At 42.4% G+C, this 22994-nt stretch overlaps 2 protein-coding genes, 1 long non-coding RNA gene and 1 other non-coding gene across 6 annotated transcripts; 3 read left to right on the forward strand and 1 right to left on the reverse strand.

Annotated features, from left to right (window-relative positions):
• The first annotated feature begins 1 nt into the window (after position 1).
• LOC105688032 (solute carrier organic anion transporter family member 4A1) lies at positions 2 to 9531 on the forward strand. Of its 2 annotated transcripts, XM_025746681.2 has the most exons (14): positions 2 to 184; positions 1707 to 2019; positions 2104 to 3028; positions 3461 to 3683; positions 4500 to 4668; positions 4756 to 4894; positions 4982 to 5159; positions 5231 to 5333; positions 6952 to 7073; positions 7148 to 7417; positions 7573 to 7774; positions 7868 to 8015; positions 8367 to 8752; positions 8844 to 9531. In XM_025746681.2, the coding sequence occupies exons 3-14, from the start codon at positions 3005 to 3007 to the stop codon at positions 9013 to 9015; spliced, it is 2136 nt and encodes a 711-aa protein (XP_025602466.2). In that variant the 5' UTR covers positions 2 to 184; positions 1707 to 2019; positions 2104 to 3004; the 3' UTR covers positions 9016 to 9531. The 2 variants fall into 2 exon arrangements, with proteins under 2 accessions (XP_025602466.2, XP_020709154.2); XM_020853495.2 differs by having other exon boundaries at positions 1707 to 3028.
• A 144-nt stretch (positions 9532 to 9675) lies between these two features.
• LOC105687939 (solute carrier organic anion transporter family member 3A1) lies at positions 9676 to 22986 on the forward strand. 2 transcript variants are annotated; one of them, XM_048658903.1, is made up of 14 exons: positions 9676 to 10838; positions 11238 to 11470; positions 11558 to 11750; positions 16610 to 16863; positions 16959 to 17153; positions 17658 to 17711; positions 17821 to 17926; positions 17991 to 18207; positions 18297 to 18440; positions 18529 to 19632; positions 19719 to 19908; positions 20018 to 20206; positions 20293 to 20444; positions 20532 to 22986. In XM_048658903.1, exons 4-14 carry the CDS (start codon positions 16688 to 16690, stop codon positions 20819 to 20821), a joined length of 2817 nt encoding a protein of 938 aa, XP_048514860.1. In that variant the 5' UTR covers positions 9676 to 10838; positions 11238 to 11470; positions 11558 to 11750; positions 16610 to 16687; the 3' UTR covers positions 20822 to 22986. The 2 variants fall into 2 exon arrangements, with proteins under 2 accessions (XP_048514860.1, XP_048514859.1); XM_048658902.1 differs by lacking the exons at positions 11238 to 11470; positions 11558 to 11750 and having other exon boundaries at positions 9676 to 10446; positions 10549 to 10838.
• Positions 9789 to 9860, forward strand: Trnap-ugg. Its single transcript has one exon. It is a non-coding gene; the product is annotated as a tRNA-Pro (tRNA).
• Positions 11524 to 13506, reverse strand: LOC125501848. Its single transcript, XR_007279605.1, has 2 exons — positions 13288 to 13506; positions 11524 to 11796 (listed from the first exon to the last, which is right to left on the reverse strand). It is a non-coding gene; the product is annotated as an uncharacterized LOC125501848 (long non-coding RNA).
• Positions 22987 to 22994: the final 8 nt, after the last annotated feature.

A 22994-nucleotide genomic window follows, 5' to 3' on the forward strand; every position in this document is an offset into this window, starting at 1 on the left:
GCTACTGCTACCCCTTGACTATTAAACCCAGTCAACGCTCCACCGGATATTGCCTGCACGCGACGAGATGTGTAAATAAGATTTGTGAACTTAACAAGGATTCATAGCTTCCGTTTGTTCCTGTGCCGGCCAATTCAGAGGTCAACATTTATCGAGGGTGTGCGGCGCGTGCAGCTGGCTGCGCGTATGTATAACGTGTTTTTCATTTATTACGTTTGTAATATCTGAGTATCTAAAGTGTTGGTAAATTTACCCAACGTTTATATATCTATTTACTCCAGACTTCGGCGTGGGTGGGCAAGTTTACTCCGACGTAGGCACAACCCCCGCGTATCGCAGCGTAGGAAGTTTTTAACATTATCAAGTCCAATTTATACACCCTTCGCTCCTACTCGCTTTATTTTGTCATCGTATCTCGTATGCGATTTACTAAAATTTTCAAAGTTCTATTTCAGTATTGCGATTTAAAACGCGGGAGAATGAAATGGTAAAAAAATGGGGTTTTGTAGGACGTATCCGGTGTCAACGGATGAACTGAACAAAGCTCGGTTCCTTAATGCAAGAATTACTTCTCTCGTCACGTACGAATTCGAATGATCCTTTTGAAAGACGGACGTATATGGAAATCCACTCATGGGGCATTCCACGTCAAACGGGCTACTTTTTCCAAAATATTTTTTTTTAACTTGATGAAACTTTTTCCATGCTCAGACCACTTAGCAACGCCAGAAGTTGAAAATTTCGAAAGCTACGACGCTGGACGTTGATCGAATTGAGTTGGGGATGAATCCCATCGAGATATCCTTGATTTTCACATTTTGGAGCGATAAATTGGCGATAACTCGATCAATTTCATAGATAGATCAATTTTGCCTTTCGATTCAGATTCCTGAGATCAAAATACATAAGAATAGTATAGAAAACTTGATAAAAAAGAATGTTGATTTTTTACCCCAAAATCGAAAATTTTCCAAGGGGTACCCCTTTGGATTTTTCCAATTTTTGGCCAAAAATTTTTATTTTTCAAAATTGATTGTATGGCATTTTTTCAACGTATTTTGACCTCAGGAACGCGAATCCGTTGAGTAAATTGAGCTACGAATTTTTCTCATCGAGATATCCCAATTTTTCTGCTCGAAAAAGTGACAAATAGGCGATAACTCGATCAATTTTATAGATAGACTAATTTAACTTGTGAATTCGGATTCCTGGGATGAAAATACATAAGAATTGCCTATAAAATAAAATATTTTTTTTTGGTCCAAAATCGACAAAATTCCAAGGGGTACCCCTTTGGATTTTTCCAATTTTTGGCCAAAAATTTTTATTTTTCAAAATTGATTGTATGGCATTTTTTTTAACGTATTTTGACCTCAGGAACGCGAATCCGTTGAGTAAATTGAGCTACGAATTTTTCTCATCGAGATATCTCAATTTTTCTGCTCGAAAAAGTGACAAATAGGCGATAACTCGATCAATTTTATAGATAGACTAATTTAACTTGTGAATTCGGATTCCTGGGATGAAAATACATAAGAATTGCCTATAAAATAAAATATTTTTTTTTGGTCCAAAATCGACAAAATTCCAAGGGATGTATATCAGAAATGATGATATATGTATGTAATTTAAATTGATCATAAGCGAATGTTGAATAACTTGGAAGAGGGGGAAACGAATACATAGAAATTCTTTTCAAATTCCAGATAATTTGCAGCTAACAAATCAGCTGCAACAAGTCTTTGTCAATGGAGAAAAATCTCGACAAATCCGGTAGCCCGACTCCCCAGTTCCTGACCCCCAGCAGCGAGGCGCCTCGAGGACAAGCGCGTGAGGAAGGAAATAAGTCGGGAATCTGATTTCATCGGAGAGTGAACGAAGAAGACGAAGTTGCGATTGAGTTATGTCGGCTTTTTGGCACTAAAAGGACGCGAACGCCTTTCCACCCCGACGATATTCACCAATTTTACGAACACCCTGACAATGAGGAGGGTGGACGCGTTCAGCTATCGTGAATCGGTATCGTTATTACTAAAATTTCGAAACGCAAAATCGGATGCCTTAACATTCAGAATCTAATCATTTGTCGTTTCGCACCTGTAGGGATTACGCGGATTCTTTCCGACAAAATCAGGAGCGGAATTTTCCACCAATTCATATTCCCCTGTAATTGATTCCCGTGGGCAAGTTTTCATATCAACTTTCGTTGCATTCTAACAAGAGATCCCGCCAACGTGTATTTGTATCAAGGATCGGGCGACATATGATCGCACTTTCCCCTCTCTTGTGATAAGCAAATGAGGGCGGGAGAAAGTAGGGAGGGACGAGGATCACAGGTTTCAGACATTTTTGTCAGCCGGAACGTCAGTCGCGCGTAGCACGCGGCGTTGAACAGACGTGAAGAAGGGACATAGTCGCTAATGTGCTCAGCGGTTATTCGTGTATCGCCGATTTTTCACGGTCGTTTTATTCGGTACAGGTGTTAGGTGACAATGCACGTTGTAAACAACGACGAACAAAGTGTCTCGTGATACGGTACAATGTTTAGATAAATGTTCGAGTTTTTATCGTTGCTATTATTATTTTTTATTACTACAAAAACTCGAGGTCGTACGTCATTCGAAATTACCAACATTTGGATGAATGGATAAGTATCAACGACACGTCTTCGTGTTGACGTGAAGAAAATTACGACCTTGTATCTTTACACCGCAAATATCTCAGACGCTTCGCTATGTGACTAATATGCTGCAGTCGCGGAGAGTTATTCAAATCATTCAAATAATCTCTAGCTCATTTCACAGTTATTCATTATAGTGCTAATTATCGCAACTTGTGACGAATTAATTTGTGTAAGGCATTTCGAGTGTTGGATTGTTCTACAAAATTTCATATAATCGTCATCACCTTCAATTTTTACCTTCACTTTCTGGTTATGATAATTTAATCACTGGAGCAGCACGCTGCAACCTCCCGACGACTATTGCTGCATCTTTCATAAGAGATGAGAGATAAGTTCGTTTTCAATGTGAGTAAAAAAAAACTAAATTCCATTCGCTGTTTACATCATATGATTCGCTACGGTCTTACCACCGCGACGTGCAGGTATCCGTTTAAACTGATTTGGATGAAGAAAAAAAAATAATTAATCCTGATTCCTAGAGTTGTTTCATACCAATTAATGGAACCATATGTTTCTTCGGTTATCCTCTCACTAGCACGGTGAATAAAATTCCTGATGAATTCTATTTTTTAGTTTTCGGCCCCGATACGATCGTATAAATTTTCATCGCCCGTGTCAATGGTATCTGGATTTCGTCTTCGAAATTCTTGAGCATTGTTTCAAGTTCGGCGGTTGTTCCGCGCCTCGCGTTAAAAATAAAATCTCCGGATCAATTTTCGACTCGTTAAATTTGAAGGAAAAAGCAAAAATGAAACAGAAGTCATTGTTTTATTGCAGTCCACGGGTGTTACGGAGATGCGTGACGTTGTGCCGGTAAATATACCGTCGTCGGAAGATCTGAAGAAGCTGGAACGACGAACGGAATTGGAAGAAAGTCCGGAAAACTGCGATACCGAGCGTCAGAAATGCGGCTGGTTTTGGCTGAGACCGAAATGTCTGCAAAAATTTCGGACCGCGAAATGGGCACTTTTTTGGCTTTGTTGGGCCGGAGCGATGCAAGGTATACATATGAGCTTGTACATTAATTTGCTATTATCGAATCCGCAATCTGACTAATTTTCGCACTTCCCACCGGTGACTTCCCGTTCGGCAACGGCAATTAAACGTGGTATCATGCGGTATCACGAACACGTGAGGTAAATTACATCAAACGCAATGACGCAAATCGTCTCTCTCTCTCTCTCTCTCTGTCCCCAGTCCGATCCCACGGGTTCAATCCTAGGCCCTAGGGCTCGTAACGTTCAATCAAAGCTGCAGTAATTAAACGTCTGTAGTCGAAATTGCTTTCGAAGTGAAACAAACGATTGGATCGTTCGTTGATTGCGCGGATTTTTCCCTACGTTCATCTTTCACCTCTCCCTTCAGTCGCACCCCGTTTTGCAATTCTTATCCTTCGTTTATTCTTCAATTTATCTATAGCTCGATCGAGAATCAATTTTTCGAACACTCGAAACGTCCGCGCCCGGTTCCTTATTGGCATCGCGAATTTTCGCCCCCTCGTCATCGAGTCATGGCAAATAACGTAACCGAGGGTGCGACGACGGGTGATAAGTGGAAATGAAATTTTTCGCTCGCGCGCCTCATAATTGATCAAAAACGATTTTGTTTGGCTCGTTAGCCGGATGATTGACGAAGCCGAATGGGGGCTTTTGTGAAATTAGAGCCGAAAATATACGCGACCTACGATTCGGACGACGTTACATACCAATGTTATTCCATTTTGGTTATTCAATAGCGAACATTTCTGTCCATGTTACCGAAGTCAGATCTATCGTCTAAATATCAACCGAACGTTACAATCATAATTATACACTAGGTATGGTGGTGAACGGTTTCGTCAACGTCGTTATAACGACGATTGAGAGAAGATTCGGACTCCGATCTTCCCAAACAGGATTGATAGCAGGTGGATACGACATCGCCAGTTTTTTACTGCTCGTACCGGTCAGCTACCTCGGAGGAAGATCCAAAGCGTCGAAGCCCAGGTGGGTCACCCACAGCAAGAGTTTCCGCCAAAAAATGTCGAAAATTTAAAAACCTCAAATCTAAACTCCTTCGATTCAACCGTATAGGTACGTCGGAATCGGTGTCCTCGTTCTCGGTCTCGGAAGCCTGCTTTTCGCCTCCCCGCATTACCTGGTCGGTACTTACAGGGCGGGTAATCGGAACGAAAATCTGTGCCACAGAGTCACGAACACTTCGTTGCGCACGGTGGGTACCGAATCAATCGTTAGATTATTAGAACCCTCGAAAATTTTCGAGCACGAAAAATTACCTGGTAATCGTGACGCGTTCAAGACTACCTGCGACAGCAGTACTTCGGAGCAAAGGGACTTGGAGGCCTCGAGCGGCTTGTATTTGGCCATATTTTTGATCGCCCAACTACTTCACGGGGCCGGTGCCGCGCCCCTTTACACGCTGGGCGTAACTTACCTCGACGAGAACGTCTCCAAGAAAATGTCCTCGGTTTATTTGGGTAATTTTGTCGATTAGTCGTGCGAATCGTGTCCCCAAATATTATTCCAATTCACCGATAATTGATTCCAGGTATTTATTACACCATGGCAGTCCTAGGACCGGCCTTAGGGTACGTGGTCGGCGGAGAACTGCTGAAACTCTACACGGATTTTATCGTCGTCGATCCGGCCTCGTGAGTAAATATTTTCACGTCTTCCGAACAACGCGAATCGATCGGATCGATCCCGAAATACAAATTTTCCAGAACTGTTGGACGCGGATGACGCAATCATTCGCTACGTCGCGTTCGATCGCGGTTCACCGACAAACGCCCCCGTTACAAACGGAAAATTTGAACCGACGGTAAACACCCCGTTTCGTACATTATTCCCATTATCGAATCTGTCACTAAGAATCCCGTGGCGATGGGAGAGCTCTCCCACCCCCCACCCCCACTAGGGGGAGTCGAAAATCCCGGGGCTGCGAGGGCAACGGCGATGCACAACTTGTGCGGGAAATCGACCGGGGTGAAAATACAGTTTTTTACCCCATCGATCCCCGATGCCTAATCACCTGCACACACCTACGATCCTAACGAAACGCGTCATCGATGGGGTTGAAATTGCATTGCCACCGAACTATAGGTTTTCTACAACGCGTCGTCTTTTAGTGACGATTATCCCAGGGGCCTGAACCACCCGATAAATTCATCCCCCGCCGCAGTGCCGATGTTACGCACGGTGTGCTACGTCGTATCCCACTCCGGAGATTCGAATATTTTTCTAAACACCGCGGGGACCCGGAGGATGTTTTTTCCTTTGAACGTATGTCGGGGGGGGGGGGGGGGGGGGGGGGGTACCGTTGAGCCGTGCGATAAAAATCTAACGTTCACGGTAAGCTCGGTTGAATAATTGACGAATTGCTTTTCTATTGAGGAATAATATTCCAGGAGTTACTCAAACAGGCTCGCGAGCAGGTATTGGTGCGGTGGTATACCTCCAACGGTTTGCTGACATTGTGCGTACATCCGTTGAATGAATATCGTACAGCGATTATTATGTGCGATTTATTATGGCGCAAGTTTTCTGAATAGGCGAGAGAGGGATGAAAGGCCGACAAACTCTTGAGGATTATACGGTGCAACGTTCGTAGGAGAGTCGAGAGTAGAGATCGATCGGCCTAAAAAACGAGTACAAGCGTCGGTCGGTCGTTCGGTCGAACACCCGCGCAATTATGTGCTCGATGTAAACTCGGTGAAATTCGAAAAATGTCGCATTAGGTCGTATTTCGAAGGTGCGACCGGCTATCGCGTTTCCGCTCCTACGCGAAAACTACCGCGAAAATTTTCGCTACAACCCCTGTTGCGTTTCGCGGGGTGGCGATCAGGGGGGAGACACGCTGGCGGTTCGCGGTCTACTAAATTGCGGTGTAATTGTCATCCGGATAAAAGCCCCCTGCATCCACTCCCCGCGTACACGTACCGCGGTTGCAATTATACATACATACATACATACATACCACCGCACTCTTGCAATGCGATACCTGTATTTGTATCCGCATAACTCCTGCATAGTGACGACGCCGACGTACGGGCGAACCGGCTGAAACTCTCCGCTCTGAGTATAGTTTTAATTGCGAATATATAACCAGAATTTTCAGCCACATGCGCTGCTGAAAAAAAAAAGTGAAAAAAAACTCCGAAAAAAAGCAAATTACGCTCGAACTATCGCGGGCTGTATTAGATTTTCCAGTTTTTTTTTTTTACGGTAAAAATTCAACAGCTGCTTTGATCGATAATTTGAATGTTTCAGGATCGGCATGACGCCGGACAGTAACGTGTGGGTGGGCGCTTGGTGGATCGGTTTTTTGGCCGCAGCCTTGATATGTTTCGCGGTGGCGATACCTCTGCTAGGATTTCCCGGCGAACTACCAGGTGAATCATCGTACCCCCGAATAACGAATGAAACGAATTCGGACGAATTGTCGAGGAAAAATTATTCCGTTTAGGCTCGCAAGAACTGGCGAAGGAACGAGTGTCCGAAGCTCACGGTCTGCAGTCGGTCTCATCGGCGTCGTCGTCGAACGGAGACGTGGCGTTTACGAAGATGCGAGAGCTTCCCAAAGCCCTGACCGCTCTCCTGGGTAACCCGGCATTTTTCATGTTGAATTTAGCGGGAGCGAGCGAAGGACTTCTCATCGCAGGCTTCGCAGCCTTCCTCCCCAAGCTGATAGAAAATCAGTTCAGCGTCACCGCAAGCTCGGCGGCTCTCTTAATGGGTAAGGAAATACTCGTTCTAGCGTAAAATTCTACCACATCACCCCTAATTTTCGGCAATTGTGCACGAAATCCACCCCGATGGGTGGGGGGGGGGGGGCTGATGATATTTTTTGGGTCATCGGTTCGTTGCTTTTCTATTTTCTTTCGTCGGCAGGACTGGTGACCGTCCCAGCCGGAGGTGGAGGTACGTTTTTAGGTGGTTACCTGGTGAAGCGCTGGAACCTTCAGTGCGCTGGAATTCTCCGATTTTGTCTGATAGCGACCGCGGCTTGCATAGTTTTTACCATGTGCTTCGCCCTGAGCTGTTCAAATTTGAAATTCGCCGGTCTCACGGTACCGTATCACCAGGTTGGAAGGTAATTATTAATGATCTGGGAGCTGAGGAAATTCTATTGTCGACTCCCTGCCGATTTCCCATCAATTTTCGGAGCGCTCGATTTCTCCCGCAGGAAACCACCGTCTTTGGAGAACCCCTGTAACGCCGGTTGCGGATGTTCGACGACCGAATTCAACCCCCTTTGCGGGGCGGACGGAGTGACTTATTATTCGCCGTGCCACGCGGGGTGCCACCAAGAGACGCCAATCAACGACGTCAAAGTGAGCCAACGTCGGATACACCCGATTCTTCAAATCACAATCCGACTCAAGCCGCGTATGAATTCCCCAACCCCCACAAATTCCCCCCGTCTCATTTGACATTTGCGTGCAAACTTTAGCCCTCATGTACTTCGGACACGAAATACTTCCAGGTCGGACTTTGCTAGGTCGGGTCGTCGACCTTTCAATAGCAGCCCGTACTTCTGGTCAGAAATAGATCTAAATTATTCACGCCTCATCCGGTACCATGTGGTGCGAAAAATAGTTCATAGAAAAAATTCTTGGTCTTGGACACCCGACGCGTTGCAACCTAAACTTTTTTCGCCACTGATTCCCAATTCAACCCCCTAGATCTACACGAACTGCAATTGCATCCACGGCCCACCGGGGAATCTTTCCATATCCGGAGATGCCGAGTACAACGTCAGCTACGAGGCAATCAACACGACCTGTCAGAGCACCTGCGGTCATCTGTGGCTATTCGTTGGTCTTGCATTTTGCAACATGTTCTTGACATTCTTATGCACGATGCCCGCCCTATCGTCCACACTAAGAGTCGTCCGGGACGAACAGCGGTCCTTCGCTCTGGGAATACAGTGGATCAAGGTTCGTATTCTTGGAACGATACCAGCGCCCATGATATTTGGTATCCTAATAGACGAGACCTGCATACTTTGGCACGAATCCTGCGAGGGCAGGGGAGCCTGTCTGGTCTACGATAATCTCTATATGAGCCGGTGAGTGAGTCGATTATTATTTTACACCTTGACGATGAAAACTTGTCAAACGTACAGGTAATTTGAATGTAATCCGTCATCCGGAAATCAGGTACATGCTCGCGTTGGCGTTCATCGGGAAAGCGGCGTCCCTTCTCTTCTTTTTTCTCGCTTGGTGGTTCTACATTCCTCCTGCCGGTGGAAATATAAACTCGGAAAATCGACAGGAGACCGTTTCCACTTTGGCGTTGAGCGAGCCCCCCGGCGCACCTGTGGACACGTAATTCTTTGAGAAAATATGAAAATTACATCTGTGCTTCTTTTTTCGAAAAAATCAGAGGACAAGAAACTCGTTGTACGAGTCACTAAAAAAAATGATCAATATTTTTCGTTGTATTGTAGGTAGTTCACTCGCAACACCCTGCACTCGTTCGTACTCTGATAATTCATCGATCTAGAGTGTGTGACCGAGCCTAATTCGTTCGATGTATGTATATTCAAAATATTATAACGTGGATCTCATAATTTTCAGCTGGTAGTAATTAAATGTCGTGTACTTTTTTATATGATGTCGCATTAGTGATGACAATGATAATGATAACTGTGAAAGATTATCATCGCTAGCCAGCGAAGCCGCAATCTACGACAGATTCGGCGAGCTTTTTTATATCATCGGAATGGAAGGAGGGGGAAAAAAATGTACTCGAAATAATTTATCGAAATTTTGAATGGTGGTCAGTTGATGTGTACGAATTTATTCGGTATCAAAAAATAAATGTACAATGTACGTGTGCGGTAAATGTGTTACTACGCAGCCTTGACCCCCCCCCCCCCCCAGCAAATTTACTCTTTCTGTCATTTTCTTTCCTTTTTTCTTTACTTTGAATTAAAGATGCTAATGGCCGATACGTGGTAATTATGAAATAGTAAAATTCCACCGTGAAATACTCGGGGTCGTTATGTGATCCGTTATCGGTTTGGTGAAAGTCTTAACGGTTTATGTAATTTACCACCGGTTTTTCGTGAATATATGTAAATATCTAATTGACTCGTGTGTGGCCTCTTGGTCTAGGGGTATGATTCCTGCTTTGGGTGCAGGAGGTCCCGGGTTCAAATCCCGGAGGGGCCCTTCATTTTGCATGCCAAAAGGTCACGCGAATCATCCCGTACACATGGTACGTACGTACGTACGTACCTGGTAGATCATTCTTCGGATCGATCATATTGCAAAGAGGGGGATTAAAGAATCTTAAATTTATCGATCATTCATTAATTCATAAATCGCTTCCAGATCTCGTACACATCCACCGATCCTGCGAAACCCTTTTTGCTTTAAAAATTTTTTGTTAATTTTGATTACAGAAAATTTGAGTGTGTGTCCGGGTCATTCGGGACGTTCGAATATCCCCGTAACGCGGTATTCGCCCTTCAGCTGTCGCGGGCTGCAAGTCTGCGACCCGGAGACCAAGATGGCGCCACGCAGTGAGTCGGTCCAGAAGGTATCCGAGTCGGTCGTTCAAATTCACCCCTTGCCATGGAAAAGTAGTGGAAGATGTCGTGCCCGTTTTACGCCTGCGCATTTTCTTCGACATAATCGGACACGGGCAAAAACACAGCTGGTCTACGTCTACCAAACCATTACCACAAACGTCCGCGGGTCTCCTCCGTGCTGTTGAACTCAAACGTTACTTTGCCCATCGTCTAATGGTTGCCGTGTAATATCAATATAATAATCACGAAGCGCACTGTGTACTTTAACGCGTAACTCAACGTAAATTCAGCGAAATTTTGAACAATTTTTTTTTCTCCACTTCTAGCGTCCATTGAGCCCTGAAGTAACACGGTCAAGTAAACACAAATTTCATGAACTCCGCGCTCCATGGGTCCACGTCCCGCGACAGTTATATCAGTGCCTGAAAAAATTAATTTTTTTTCAAATGTTTGTGATGGTTCGTGAGCACCGTGTACGTGCAGTGGAGTAATAATATCTGTCATCCAGCAATAGTGGAGTTAGAAATTTCTCCGCTTTATTCCACCGATTTTCCCATTGCCCTTCGTGCCTACAAAGGAATCTCATCAGGGTGCTGCTGCAGGCCTTCATATTTTGGTGAGTTTGACGTTTTGGATAAATTAAAATTGATTTCTCAAGACTCGTTGCATAAAAGAAGAGATGAAAAAAAATTAAATGACTATCTTGCGTCATTTAATACAAGATAACACCAGCTACTGAAGAGGAAAATGATAAGTCATCGATTTCATTTTAAAAAAAGCTTTTGAAAAAGCTCAATCTACTTCTAGACGGAACTTCGAAATGCCATGAGGAGAAATGATTGACCTGACAAAGAATGGTTTTAGCTCGGGTTTGAGGACTCGTCGTACTCCAACATGACCCGTTATTGTTTTGCCCCAATGGAATTCTTTCCTTCAAACTGAAGCGATCATATTTCTCTTGCAATATTATTTTTAACCATTTATTATTCAATCGCACGATCTCCTCTTCGTATAGATTTACGTTATTGATTTGTTGCGCTCCTACTGTTGCCAACTACTACTCAGCTGCTGTTGTCAACTCCATTCTTTGGCTTCTCACGATCAGGGTTGAAAAGGATTCGAAGAAAAATAAATTGCATAAGCACGTTGCTTCGTTGTGGGGTGATTATCATCTGCTATTGTTGTGCCGAGGGAGAAAAATTTTTCTCCAGTCTTAAAAAAAAAAACCACTCCAAGCTCTCGACTTCCGTGAGTACACTGCTTTCGGTATTTTATTTGTTTTTTTCTTCTCATTTCGTACAGATTACGGTGTCCACGTATCGTTTCATTTTCAAGGCAATCGATTCGACGACGTACGTTGAAAACAAAACATTTTATCCGGAACAACGTGTACTTCGCAAATGCCGATAAACTTACCACGTATCCGTTATTATTCATCCACATTTGGTCGGGTCTGCACAATTTTTCCAATGCCGTTCATCTGAGTCAACAATCTCGGAAACAGCAGACGGAACCCGCGATCGCCAAGGTAATCTCTTGGCCTCAAAGCACTTCTCGAAACTCATGAAAACATCCTTCGAGAAAAAAACAGAAAATGAACAAAACACAGTAAAGTAATCGTAACGGGAAAAAAAAACAATTATTCGAAAAAACACCGGAGAGTTTTTCAACGATTAGAAACGATTTCCATATTCCCATGATGAAGATAAATGATAACAAAAAAAAAAAATTATCCTCGTTCGTGCTCCACATTCGTCTGCATACCTATACTACAGGCATATATAAATGACTCATCTGAGGATGTCATCGACCTCCGGGGAGGCTGCGGACACATTGACTGTGCGGTAGTTTTTTTTTCAAAAAATTTACCTACGAAATTAGAGTTTCAAGTTTTCGGTTTTTTTGTACCTGAAAAAAAAAACAAAAAAAAAAAAAACAGAGACCAAAATAATAGTATATCCGTTCGCGTTCCTCTGATCTGCGTCAGAAAACCTTGCGTCTAGAGTTGCACCGTCGACGACTATGCCTATTTTCAACCGTTCACCGATCGGATTGGTAAATTTACACTCTCCCAGGCTGTCCTGGACGCATCAATATTTTTTTTTTCTTTTTAAATAAAATCGTGCACAATTTCTGCGAGGCGAGAAAAAAAACTAGTAGCAATAATGAAAAATGTATTCGAACGATAGAAAACGATCGCGTTATCGTCAAGGTGTCGGTTAACATCGGCAAAATATGAGGCATGTATTTTCTGCGAGCCCGCATTTAGAAGCCTGCAGGTATAGATCAGATGTTCCGCATTGCCGTATTAACTGTTTGCTATTCCGCTCCCGAAAGTTCTTCGACTGTCCCAAGTTTAGAGCGAAATTTACGGTAGCTATGTGCGTCGGTAGAGGAACGTACGAACGTACGTACATGTAAGTGTTACCTACAGTATTCGTTCGGTGTGTAGGATGTATTTTAATTTTTATGTTACCTCCTTATAGGCTATAGAAATGAACGCTACTTTATTCGTCATCGTCGCTGAAACGTTGTTTAAAAAGAGACAAATATATAACAGGCTACGCACGTAACTTTTTCAAAAGGAACTCTTTTTAGCCATGGCCTTAAAAATTAAACTTCTTTCTTGCGAAGTTTCTTCGTTCCTTTTTCTTATTATACTTGCTGCGATAGAATATAGTTATATTTATTAACCGCATAAAAATTATATCGGGGTCCAAGGTGTCTGTGTACATACACACATCACACGTATGCATAATGTTACGGTATGTAGTACATGTGCGTCTAGTATGTTCGAAATATAATTTAGCACCGGTAAAAACATCTTGCATTCCTGTACGAGTAAATATATATATATATATATGTATATATATTTGCACGTTATATTATTATAATAAAAAATTGACGTGTATGCACAGCTTTTATTCTGTTAGTTTTTAGACTCGCGGTTCAGACTTTTACAATTATTTTGCCTTGACTGATCGAAAGATAAAAAAAATACTTATCTACGTACGACGTACCTGAGTATAGGTATACTTGTAATAAAATATTTTAATCACACTTACGTTTTTTTGAAAACTACGTGTAGGCAGTACTACCTATTACATAGTTACCGACCGGAGTGGGTTAGCGCTGGAATATAGATACGCTCGCAGACAGGGAGAAAAAAAGGAAAGAGAGCAAAAAAAAAAAATATGAAATGTAAACCGGGAGAACCGGAATTATTATTACACGGGGAATATTAAATGTAAAATCGAAAAAACCGTAACGCCGCCGCGTGCCCGTTGAAATTTTGTTGGAGTGAAAAAAAAATGTTATTATACAACTGAAACCGAAATCGAAATTTTATACCTCGTTCAAAATCCGTGGGGGGGGGGGGGGGGGGGGGGGGGGGGGGGAAAAAGAAGATTTTTACCTGAAACAACGATAAACGAATTTATGTCGTGTTCCACTGCATAACCGAACCGAAAGCGAAACGGGAATTACCTAAGAAAAAAAAAAAGGTAGAAGAAAAGTAACGTTGAATTGCCATAGGTCTCGCATCACAGGAATGGAATTTGGATTTTATATTTGAGCGACGATGATGACGATTGATCGATAATTTAGTTCTAAAAAATCATGGTATTACTCATGTGTTATACTAACTGTACATGCGAGGCACCTTTTCCAACTTCATTTCACATGCGTGAATCCGTGAGTCAGAATCTCGAACGACGGGTACATTATTCGAAGCGGGGGTATTGCTTGTTGTCGGATGTCGACAAAGAACACGGCGAATTTTCTATTCCCTTTATTTTTTGTACCGTTAATTGTTTCGCGCGTTTAAATGGCCTATTGTTGCACGATGGGATTACAAGCGGGGCGAGTACGTACGTATAGCATAGCGGGAAACGTTTGAAATTCGAATTCGCGTCGTACCTACCGTGTCTGAAATCAAGTTTTATAACTCGAATTACCGCGGAAGAGAGAGAAGAGGAACAACCGCGTTGGGAATAAGTATATGTAATTCGAGATATACACAATTTTTACCGTTATCTCGCGAACTTATAATTCATCTAGCCGTTTTATTCCATCTAATTTTTTTTTTTCTTCTTTTTTCTCTCTTTTATTTATCTATTTTATTCGCACGAGTATAAATGCGTCACCTGTAGCCATGTGTGCGACACACGCTCGGAACGCGTAAATTTAAACTTTTAATACGGAGACGACATAGATTCGGTCGTCGTTTATACATCCACTCGCTCAATTGTCAACAATATCCATCCAGTCGTTCTTCCAGTTTCATGGCCCCCTTTTCAATGAAATACATACCTAATTATAGTCTGGCGCATGCATGCGGTCGCTGCGTTCTCGCCCACGTATACAATACCCATGATTTATTTTAAATTAGACCCATGCAAGTTTCTATGGAAATACACGAAGAATCGTACAAAGAAACGAATGAATAGCCTAAAGTAGTGCAATTGAATTTCGTTTTACAAGACATTCTTTCGATCGGTTGTGTTTCATACTTTATGCCACACACCGGGATATCGAACGTTTCGATCCGTCACGCACACTCGCCCGTTCTTATGTAGTACATGGATGTATAATATACCATACATACGTATACTCATCCGAAGATATACGTTGTGAAATTATAGCAACTCGGAGAACAACCGCTAGTTCGCGAATGTCTCTTTGATACATAATACCACGCGTATGGATACGGGGAGGAGCGATAGAGCCTCGTTGAAATTTTCATGGATAGGAAAATCAAGGGCAAACGGTGACCGCCGCGGATCGATATCGTTCTATCGGTCACATTAGTGCAGCCTTATACTATATCGTGTTTCATACGTTCGCCACTTTCTTCGAACGTACATCTCCTTCGGTTCTACAGATTTTTTGAAAATTATTTTTCATCTCCTGATGAGGAGGTATATTTTGTGCACGCGGGTCGTACCTGTAATATTCTTGAATGAAAACGGTGAATACGTGCCCCAGGTGCACCCGTGCACGTAATAAACCGTACATACTTATGTGTAGTTTTACGGATCGGAATTTCGCAAGAAAACACGAGGAGACCCGCCGCAAACAATACGAGCCTACATGTGGATTATTTTGTCTGTATAGAGAAACTTTCTAATTTTTCGGGGCTCCGATGGTGTGAGTTGTACACGCATACATCGCTGTCTGGATACACGTGAATTTTTCACCGCCATGAGAGAATGGCTCGGATCTTTTGGATTATTTTGTTTTTTATTTTTATTTTAATTTTTTTTGCGTTTCCTCAAATAACGTTTTTTTTCTTCTCGACGCGAAGGGAAATTGTCTTTTTAAAACGCGCGAATGAATCCGTTTCAGTTGTTGCCGTTGAAAGAATCAGTTAGGTATCACTTGTATAGCCGTTACGCAATGAGAATTGGTTTTGACGAAACGGCGAAGAAACTAATAGAAAAAATATTGTAGGTTGCTCGAGGCGTGAATATTTTGCATACAAACACCTATTGGTATATTTAATAAGGCTTTCATTGACGTTATGCAAAATGGGAACGTGAAAATTGATGTTTGAAACCGCGAAGTTATTTATTGTTCTTGTGCGGTAGAGAAGACATGCCGACACGTATACCTTCGGCGCAAGATCGTTCCTCCGGCCTTTTTTTCTTCGGTAGATAAATTTATCTTATCTTTGGCAAACCGACGAAATCGTGAGCGGCGATAAGAAGAATTTAATGTGAAGAAACGAAACTGTTCGTAACGTGAAAAAGACGACGACGCAGAACGAATAATTATCAAAGAAAACAGGCGATGATGTTATACATATTGGCGCAGAGTGATTCGTTGACATCGTATACGGGGGAGGTCGTGAAATCGATTCGTAATCATTTTTTTACGTTATTCGTAAATTATTCGTCACCGCGTATCTTTTTTTTAATATCTGTAATATCCGAGTTTCTTTTCTACGATTTTACCATTTTTTTTTTTCCACGACCCTGATCCCTCATGTGCCTCGTTACGGTTTATCGTAGACCTCATCGATAACACCGAAAATTCCACACTCGACAACCTTCTACACCAGTAGCTTCGCTCAACAACAATCGGAGACGGAACTCGACCGTTTGCCCCCCGTCTTACCATTTGACACTTTCTAATAAATGCGAGGCTCCGACTGCCCATTATTTGTTCCAGTTTATATAAAACTTGTGCGTGTAACGCGCGCCCCCGTTTTTGCCTACGGAAATTAGTTCACGGTCAATTTTTGTACGAGTCTCTTGAACGTCGATGTCCATTTTGGGATACGCGCTGGGCCTGCCCCAACACCCGATAAGATTCTCGAAAATATAGCGAATAATCTTTCGGCCGCAACGGCTCCTGACCACATCCTTTCTCTCGTATGCTTCGCAGGAATATGACGACGATACAGTGATGCTACCCGTTACCTAACACAGATTGAAATACCGAAGAGAGCCCCGGATACGAAACATGGCATCCACCAGTGGACACAAAAGAAATGGATCTAGCTCCAGCATGTTTGGCCACAAACGGACCGAATCTGGCGGCGGCTTTATTGGCCACAAACGATCGGAGAGCGGACACAAAAGAAACGAGAGTATATCGAGCGCGTTCGGACACAAGCGGTCGGAAAGTGGGCACAAAAGGTACGAACGAATAAAATTACGAAGTTATCTTCGTCGGGGACAAGAGCCGCGAGACCGCGCGCCATATTTCTATTATTCTCATTGTACGACAACAGGTCCGAATCCGGCAGTAATTATCACGCCGGTCACAGGAGGAACGAGAGCATGTACGCGATGACGGGACTCTACGCCGAGAGTGCTGCAGCAGGAGAAGACGCGGACTCGTCACAGCCAAGTAGTAGCAGGTTAACGCACGACACGGTGATCAGATGTCACAGTAGAAACCCGAGCTCGGGTCTCGTCGATCATAGGTGATTCTAGCTGAATAAATTTCACGTTATTACGCCGATCTCCGGCCAATAAAAACGTCACACGTGTGCGACTGACTATGAAATCGAATCGGATTTTGTTTGAGAAAAGTGAAAGGCAGAGCTAGTCGGACAATAACGTGCGCCGCTGTGCCACTCCCCCGTGGTCATGAGCTTGCAAAATCCATTCGCTGGCCCGCGGAACATAGCTTTTCTATTCTTAACAGCCCTGCAACTTGACCCTGACCCGGTTGAAAATTGCCCGAAATCGAAATATCGGCCGGCTAGAACCGGGGCTGTTAATTAATTGCTTTGTCAAATTATTATTCATCGTTTTTTTTCTTTTTTTTCTGTACGCCTTCGATTTTATCGGGCATTCGTTGTTGAATCAACTCGAATCCATCATCGCAACGAAAGCACAGGCGCAATTTATCAAACTCACGACATTCGTCATCACATGGGCACATTTTTATACACGCTTCGTGGTTTTTGTTTTGCATTTTCCAGAGATTTTATCATCAAATGTCACAGCAGGAATCCCAGTGCTTCCATGGTCGACAGGTAAAAATGCATACCCAAGTGGTTAACAGATCTATTACTCATTGCTATAGTCGATACAGATGTAATTTAAATCCGAACGCGATCTGTTATGATATTTTTAATCGTCTAGGACCGAAAAAGAAAGAGCTCAAACACCGCCGATCAATCCGGATTCCAAGGACTGCGGAATATTGACCTGCAGACCTCTTTTTATACAAAGATTTGCGGGGATAAAGGTACGTCGTCGAAACAAACCGTTCATCTATCGTTGATTGTATTCTTTTAATCGTTTGTCTCCAGGTGTTTGTGTTCCTCCTGTCATTCTTGGTAACGCTGCAGCAGGCGCTCAGCTCAGGTTACATAAATTCCGTAATAACAACAATAGAGAAAAGATTCGAGATTCCATCGAGTCTCTCGGGTCTGATTGCCAGCTCCTACGAAATCGGCAACGTTATCACCGTTATTTTTGTCAGCTATCTGGGCAGTCGTCGGCACATTCCCGTCTGGATAGCAATAGGTAAGAATAATTCGAAAATTTTTTACAACCCCCCAGATATTGTCAAAGTAACACTCTTTTTTTTTTTTTTTTTTTTTAAATTATTACAGGCGCGGTGATAATGGGTATCGGCTCAATGATTTTCATGGTGCCTCATTTCACAGCCGAACCTAATTTAGGAACAGCTTCCAATAACTCAAGTTCAGATAATATTTGCCGCGGTGTTTCACTGCGAGAACAAGACATGGGCTTAGGTGAGTAATGTTATTTTCAAATAAAAATATCCAATCTCGATCAGGAAAATTTTGGACCTACAATCTAATTGATTTCTTTTTATCTCAGGCCGGCTTTCGTCTGGTTTATCCTCGCCACCTTTGGCGCCACACAACAATCTTCGAGGCGACAACTGCATCCAGGGATCACCTTCTACCACTGGGCCGGTAATGCTTTTTGTACTCGCCCAGCTGCTACTTGGATGCGGTGGTTCTCCACTGTTTACTCTCGGAACGACCTACATCGACGATCACGTTCGCCCGGAGAGCGCGTCTTTGTATATCGGTTGCATGTACAGTATGGCGGCGTTCGGACCTGTGCTTGGATTTTTACTGGGAGCGTACCTACTCTCATTTCACATGGACTCTTTCGCGGGTACCATCATCAGCATAGACCCAGGAGACCACAGATGGGTCGGGATGTGGTGGGGTGGATTTCTGCTCTGCGGATTACTTCTGATATTGGTAGCCGTTCCATTTTTCAGTTTTCCAAAAACCCTGCAGCGTGAAAAAGAGAAAATTCGAATAATAGCGAAGAGCAAACCGGTGACGACTAAAGAAAAAGAGCAGAATAAAGAACCCAAAAAAGAACAGACAGCCGACGACACCGGCTATGGGAAGGATGTCAAAGACATTCCACGGAGCATGTGGAGACTAGTTTGCAATCCTGTTTACGTCGTTACGTGCCTCGGCGCGTGCATGGAACTCGTAATAGTCTCCGGCTTCGTCGTATTTTTGCCAAAGTACTTGGAAACCCAATTCAGTTTGGGCAAAAGCCAGGCGAGCATATTCACAGGGTCCATAGCTATACCCGGAGCATGTATAGGAATATTTTTCGGCGGATGTTTACTTAAGCGTTTGGAATTGAGGCCTAAGGGAGCGGTGCAATTCGTTCTGGTGTCGAATATGATCTGTCTGGTTTGTTACGGTCTCTTATTTTTCCTGGGCTGCGACAACGTCAAAATGGCCGGGACCACGATACCGTACTTCAACAGCAGCAGTAAAGGACCCGAACCGTTTCAAGTCAACCTCACTGCCGCCTGCAACTTTGGTTGCGAATGTCGAATGACCGACGTAGAACCTGTTTGCGGCAACAACGGCTTGACCTATTTCAGCCCGTGCCACGCAGGCTGCACAGCGTTCAGCTCAAAATCAAATTTCACTAATTGTGCCTGTAAGTTTTCACAAAATCACCCGGTTACTTTCACTCTACGTGATATCCCGATACGATACAAATTTCAATTTTTCTTTCCACGGCAGGTATCCACGGCAATCTCAGCATGATCCCTGCAGCTGCTACGGAGTTTGCGGAAGTCACAGTCGTCCCGGTAGCGACGGCCGGGCCGTGCACCTCGCCCTGTAAAACCATATTTCCCTTTCTTATTCTCCTATTCTTTATGACGTTCATAGTCGCCGTGACACAGATGCCTTTGTTAATGATAGTGTTGCGGTAAGTTGTGCGCTAAATTTACTTGCTTTTTTTTTTTTTTTTTGCTCCACAACCTCGACGACATCGGCTTGTTCGTTAACGCGCAAACATGTCATTTCTCACATTTTAGTTCTGTCTCGGAGGAAGAGAGATCTTTTGCCCTCGGAATGCAGTTCGTTATATTCAGATTGTTTGGCTACATACCAGCGCCAATCCTTTTTGGGAACCTCATCGATTCCACGTGTATACTCTGGAAGAGTACCTGCGGTGAGAAGGGTGGTCGCTGTCTGTTGTACGACATCGAGCAATTCAGATATCGGTAATCCTCTATCGTAGCGAGCTAATGACATGCGGTCGAGGCGAGCGATAAATGAACTTGGAAAACATCTTTTCTTTTCCCTGTAGATACGTAGGGCTGTGCGCAGGCATCAAGATCTTGGCTCTCGCGTTATTTTTGGTCGATTGGTGGCTCGTCAGAAGAAGAAGACACCTAGAAGATCATCCGCCGCAGCTAACGGTTAACGAACTCGTGGGTTCCATCATTAGTTTAGATAAATGTGAGTTTCGAATCATCCGAGAGATCGAACTGCGACCATCTCCTACGTTGAGTAACTTATTTTATTTTCAAATAATTCGGGTTTCAGTGTTCGAAGAAAAACCACATCTCAATTTAGCCGAAGGAGATGTGACCTCTCCAAGTTCCGAGGGGCCGACACCTTCGTCGATATCATCTCCTACCGAGCCGACGAAATCAACGAATCTCGAAGAAACTGATTCCTCTAATCATACTCAAGAATCGACCGAGACTGATGGACAGGCAAAGGATTTATTAGACATTCCCGATACGAGGCAAGCTCCGCTGGCTTCTCAAGATCTGGATACCGAGATTAAACCGCCGACAAAAAACACGGATATAAGTCATCCAAGTGTATAATGTCCGGCGCGTATTAGGTATTGAATATACAATTATCGTGAGCGCGTAAGTTTGTGACAAAATAATTCGTCTATCAATGTGGGACGTGGTCAATCCTGAGTAAGGTTTCCGAAAGATAAAATATTTTCGGTAGGTGATGTGTTATTAATTATATCTTTCCTTATTTGCCGCGATCGTCGAACGCAAATAACAGAAAGTACTTCTCCGCGGATTTGTAGTTTTTAAACTGTCTAAGTTTTCTTATGCTATGAATCAAATTCACACCGAAAGCACGTCTTTTTCTTTTCAAAGATAGTTCATCTCTCTGATTCTGAGCAGCTACGTACTATTTTACGAAAAAAATTTATATCTTCTCTCATGCGATGGAGAGATGTAATTTGTCACGAACCAACGTTGCCCTCTTAAATATCAATTATTAAGAAATTATATCACTAGAAATAAATTTTAAACCGATTGCAAGAGAGACGTAAGATAGATCGAATGAAGATTGGTAGATTTTAGAACTCTCGAAGAACGTCGACGATGTTGATTCGTACGAAGGATGATCGTACTTTGGAAAATAAAATAAAAAATAAAAAAAAACGCGAACTCGAGGTCTAGATCTGAATCAATTCATACGAAACTTACTGTGCTAATGAGAAAAAAAAAAAAAAACAAAAAGCAAAGCAGCAACGTAATGAAATTATTGTACATATAAAAATTCCTGCCTTAAGAAATATAAGACTAGACAAATGATTTAAATAATGAAATAAGACGTATCTAAATAATAATATGAATGAATATATCATTAAATTTAAAGAGTAATAAGCGGTGATTAATTTTTTTAACTAGGGATCATAGGTTTTTGCAGAAATCAGTCAATATAGTGTAGAAAAATTGTAGGATATCGTAGTTAACTAGAAGTTATTTTTACCCAGTACGTTTTTAACCATGTACACTTAAATCACGGCGTTAATTAATCGGATCTTTTTCCTCCCTCAGTTTTTCGTTCGTCCCTTTATTTTGCAGAGGGAATTCCGACGCGAAACAATAGATTGATTAATCAAGCTACGAAATGACTTCTGGACAAAACAAATGAAAAAAAAAATAATTGTGTATTTTTATCCTAGATGCTTCCAGTCTCGAGGTAAAATTTACTACTTTAAATTGAAAATATTTCAGATCAGATTAAGAGATCATATCTTTTATTGGCTTGTTGATTCTAGGCTCTCTTAATGCAAGCCGATTCTATTAATCTTCTAAGCACAGCGATAACTCTGGCTTTACACCTACCTTTTACATGTGCAGCTGATTTATACAAGTTACATATTAATAGCGGTAAAAAGGGATCCGCGATCCTGGAGTGCTCAATTGTTTCATAAGGTTTCAAAGTATAATACATAAAGGATGTATATCGCAGTTAATTTGCAAACTTATATTTTCGAATCTCAATTATCTGTGGTACACCGCAGAGTGTCTGTCAATTTTTAATTAGGCTTAATATATTTTTTTTTTCTACATATTTCAATTCTGAAATTTTTGTGCAAGCAGGTATGTTGCAAGTGCTTGAAGCAAGTCGTGGAAGAAGCTAAGAGATCAAGGGTTCTTTTGAGAGACTGTAATAAATAAAGAAGCTTGCATCAGAATACGCTAGTTTATTTTTCAGAAGAAACGTTTGAGGCCTAATCGATGATCCCGTGGAAATGAATTCAGACAACGGCAAAACAGGTCTTATTTTATTACAGCCTTAAATAATTTATAACGATATACAAAACTATCTGTGTTCTTTCAGCTAATTCCATGGACATATCTTGTGATTTAGAATTAGGGGTGTGTGTAGATAATCATAGTCATCATTTGACTGTCGGTAAAATATACCTATGAATTAACTACATGCAAGGAATGAAAAACTTAGATTGCCTTCGGTGACAGTTTGAGAGTAGGTAGTGATATCACATATGTGGACATTCCCAAATGATCAGGGATAATATTTAGAAAAGGAATAATATACAAAGCATACCCATAGAAAGAGACGAGGGATGTTTCAGGTAAAAAGAAACGCTAAATGAATATAATAACAATGTTATGTAAATATATTGCAATATGTAAACTGCTTATAGATGTAAATGTATTTTTTTTAGGGACCATAATGTAAGCAGAACAATATACTGACTATTAAGATTGAACGAAGCGT

Source organism: Athalia rosae, chromosome 7, assembly GCF_917208135.1.
Source record: "Athalia rosae chromosome 7, iyAthRosa1.1, whole genome shotgun sequence".
Taxonomy (NCBI): domain Eukaryota; kingdom Metazoa; phylum Arthropoda; class Insecta; order Hymenoptera; family Athaliidae; genus Athalia; species Athalia rosae.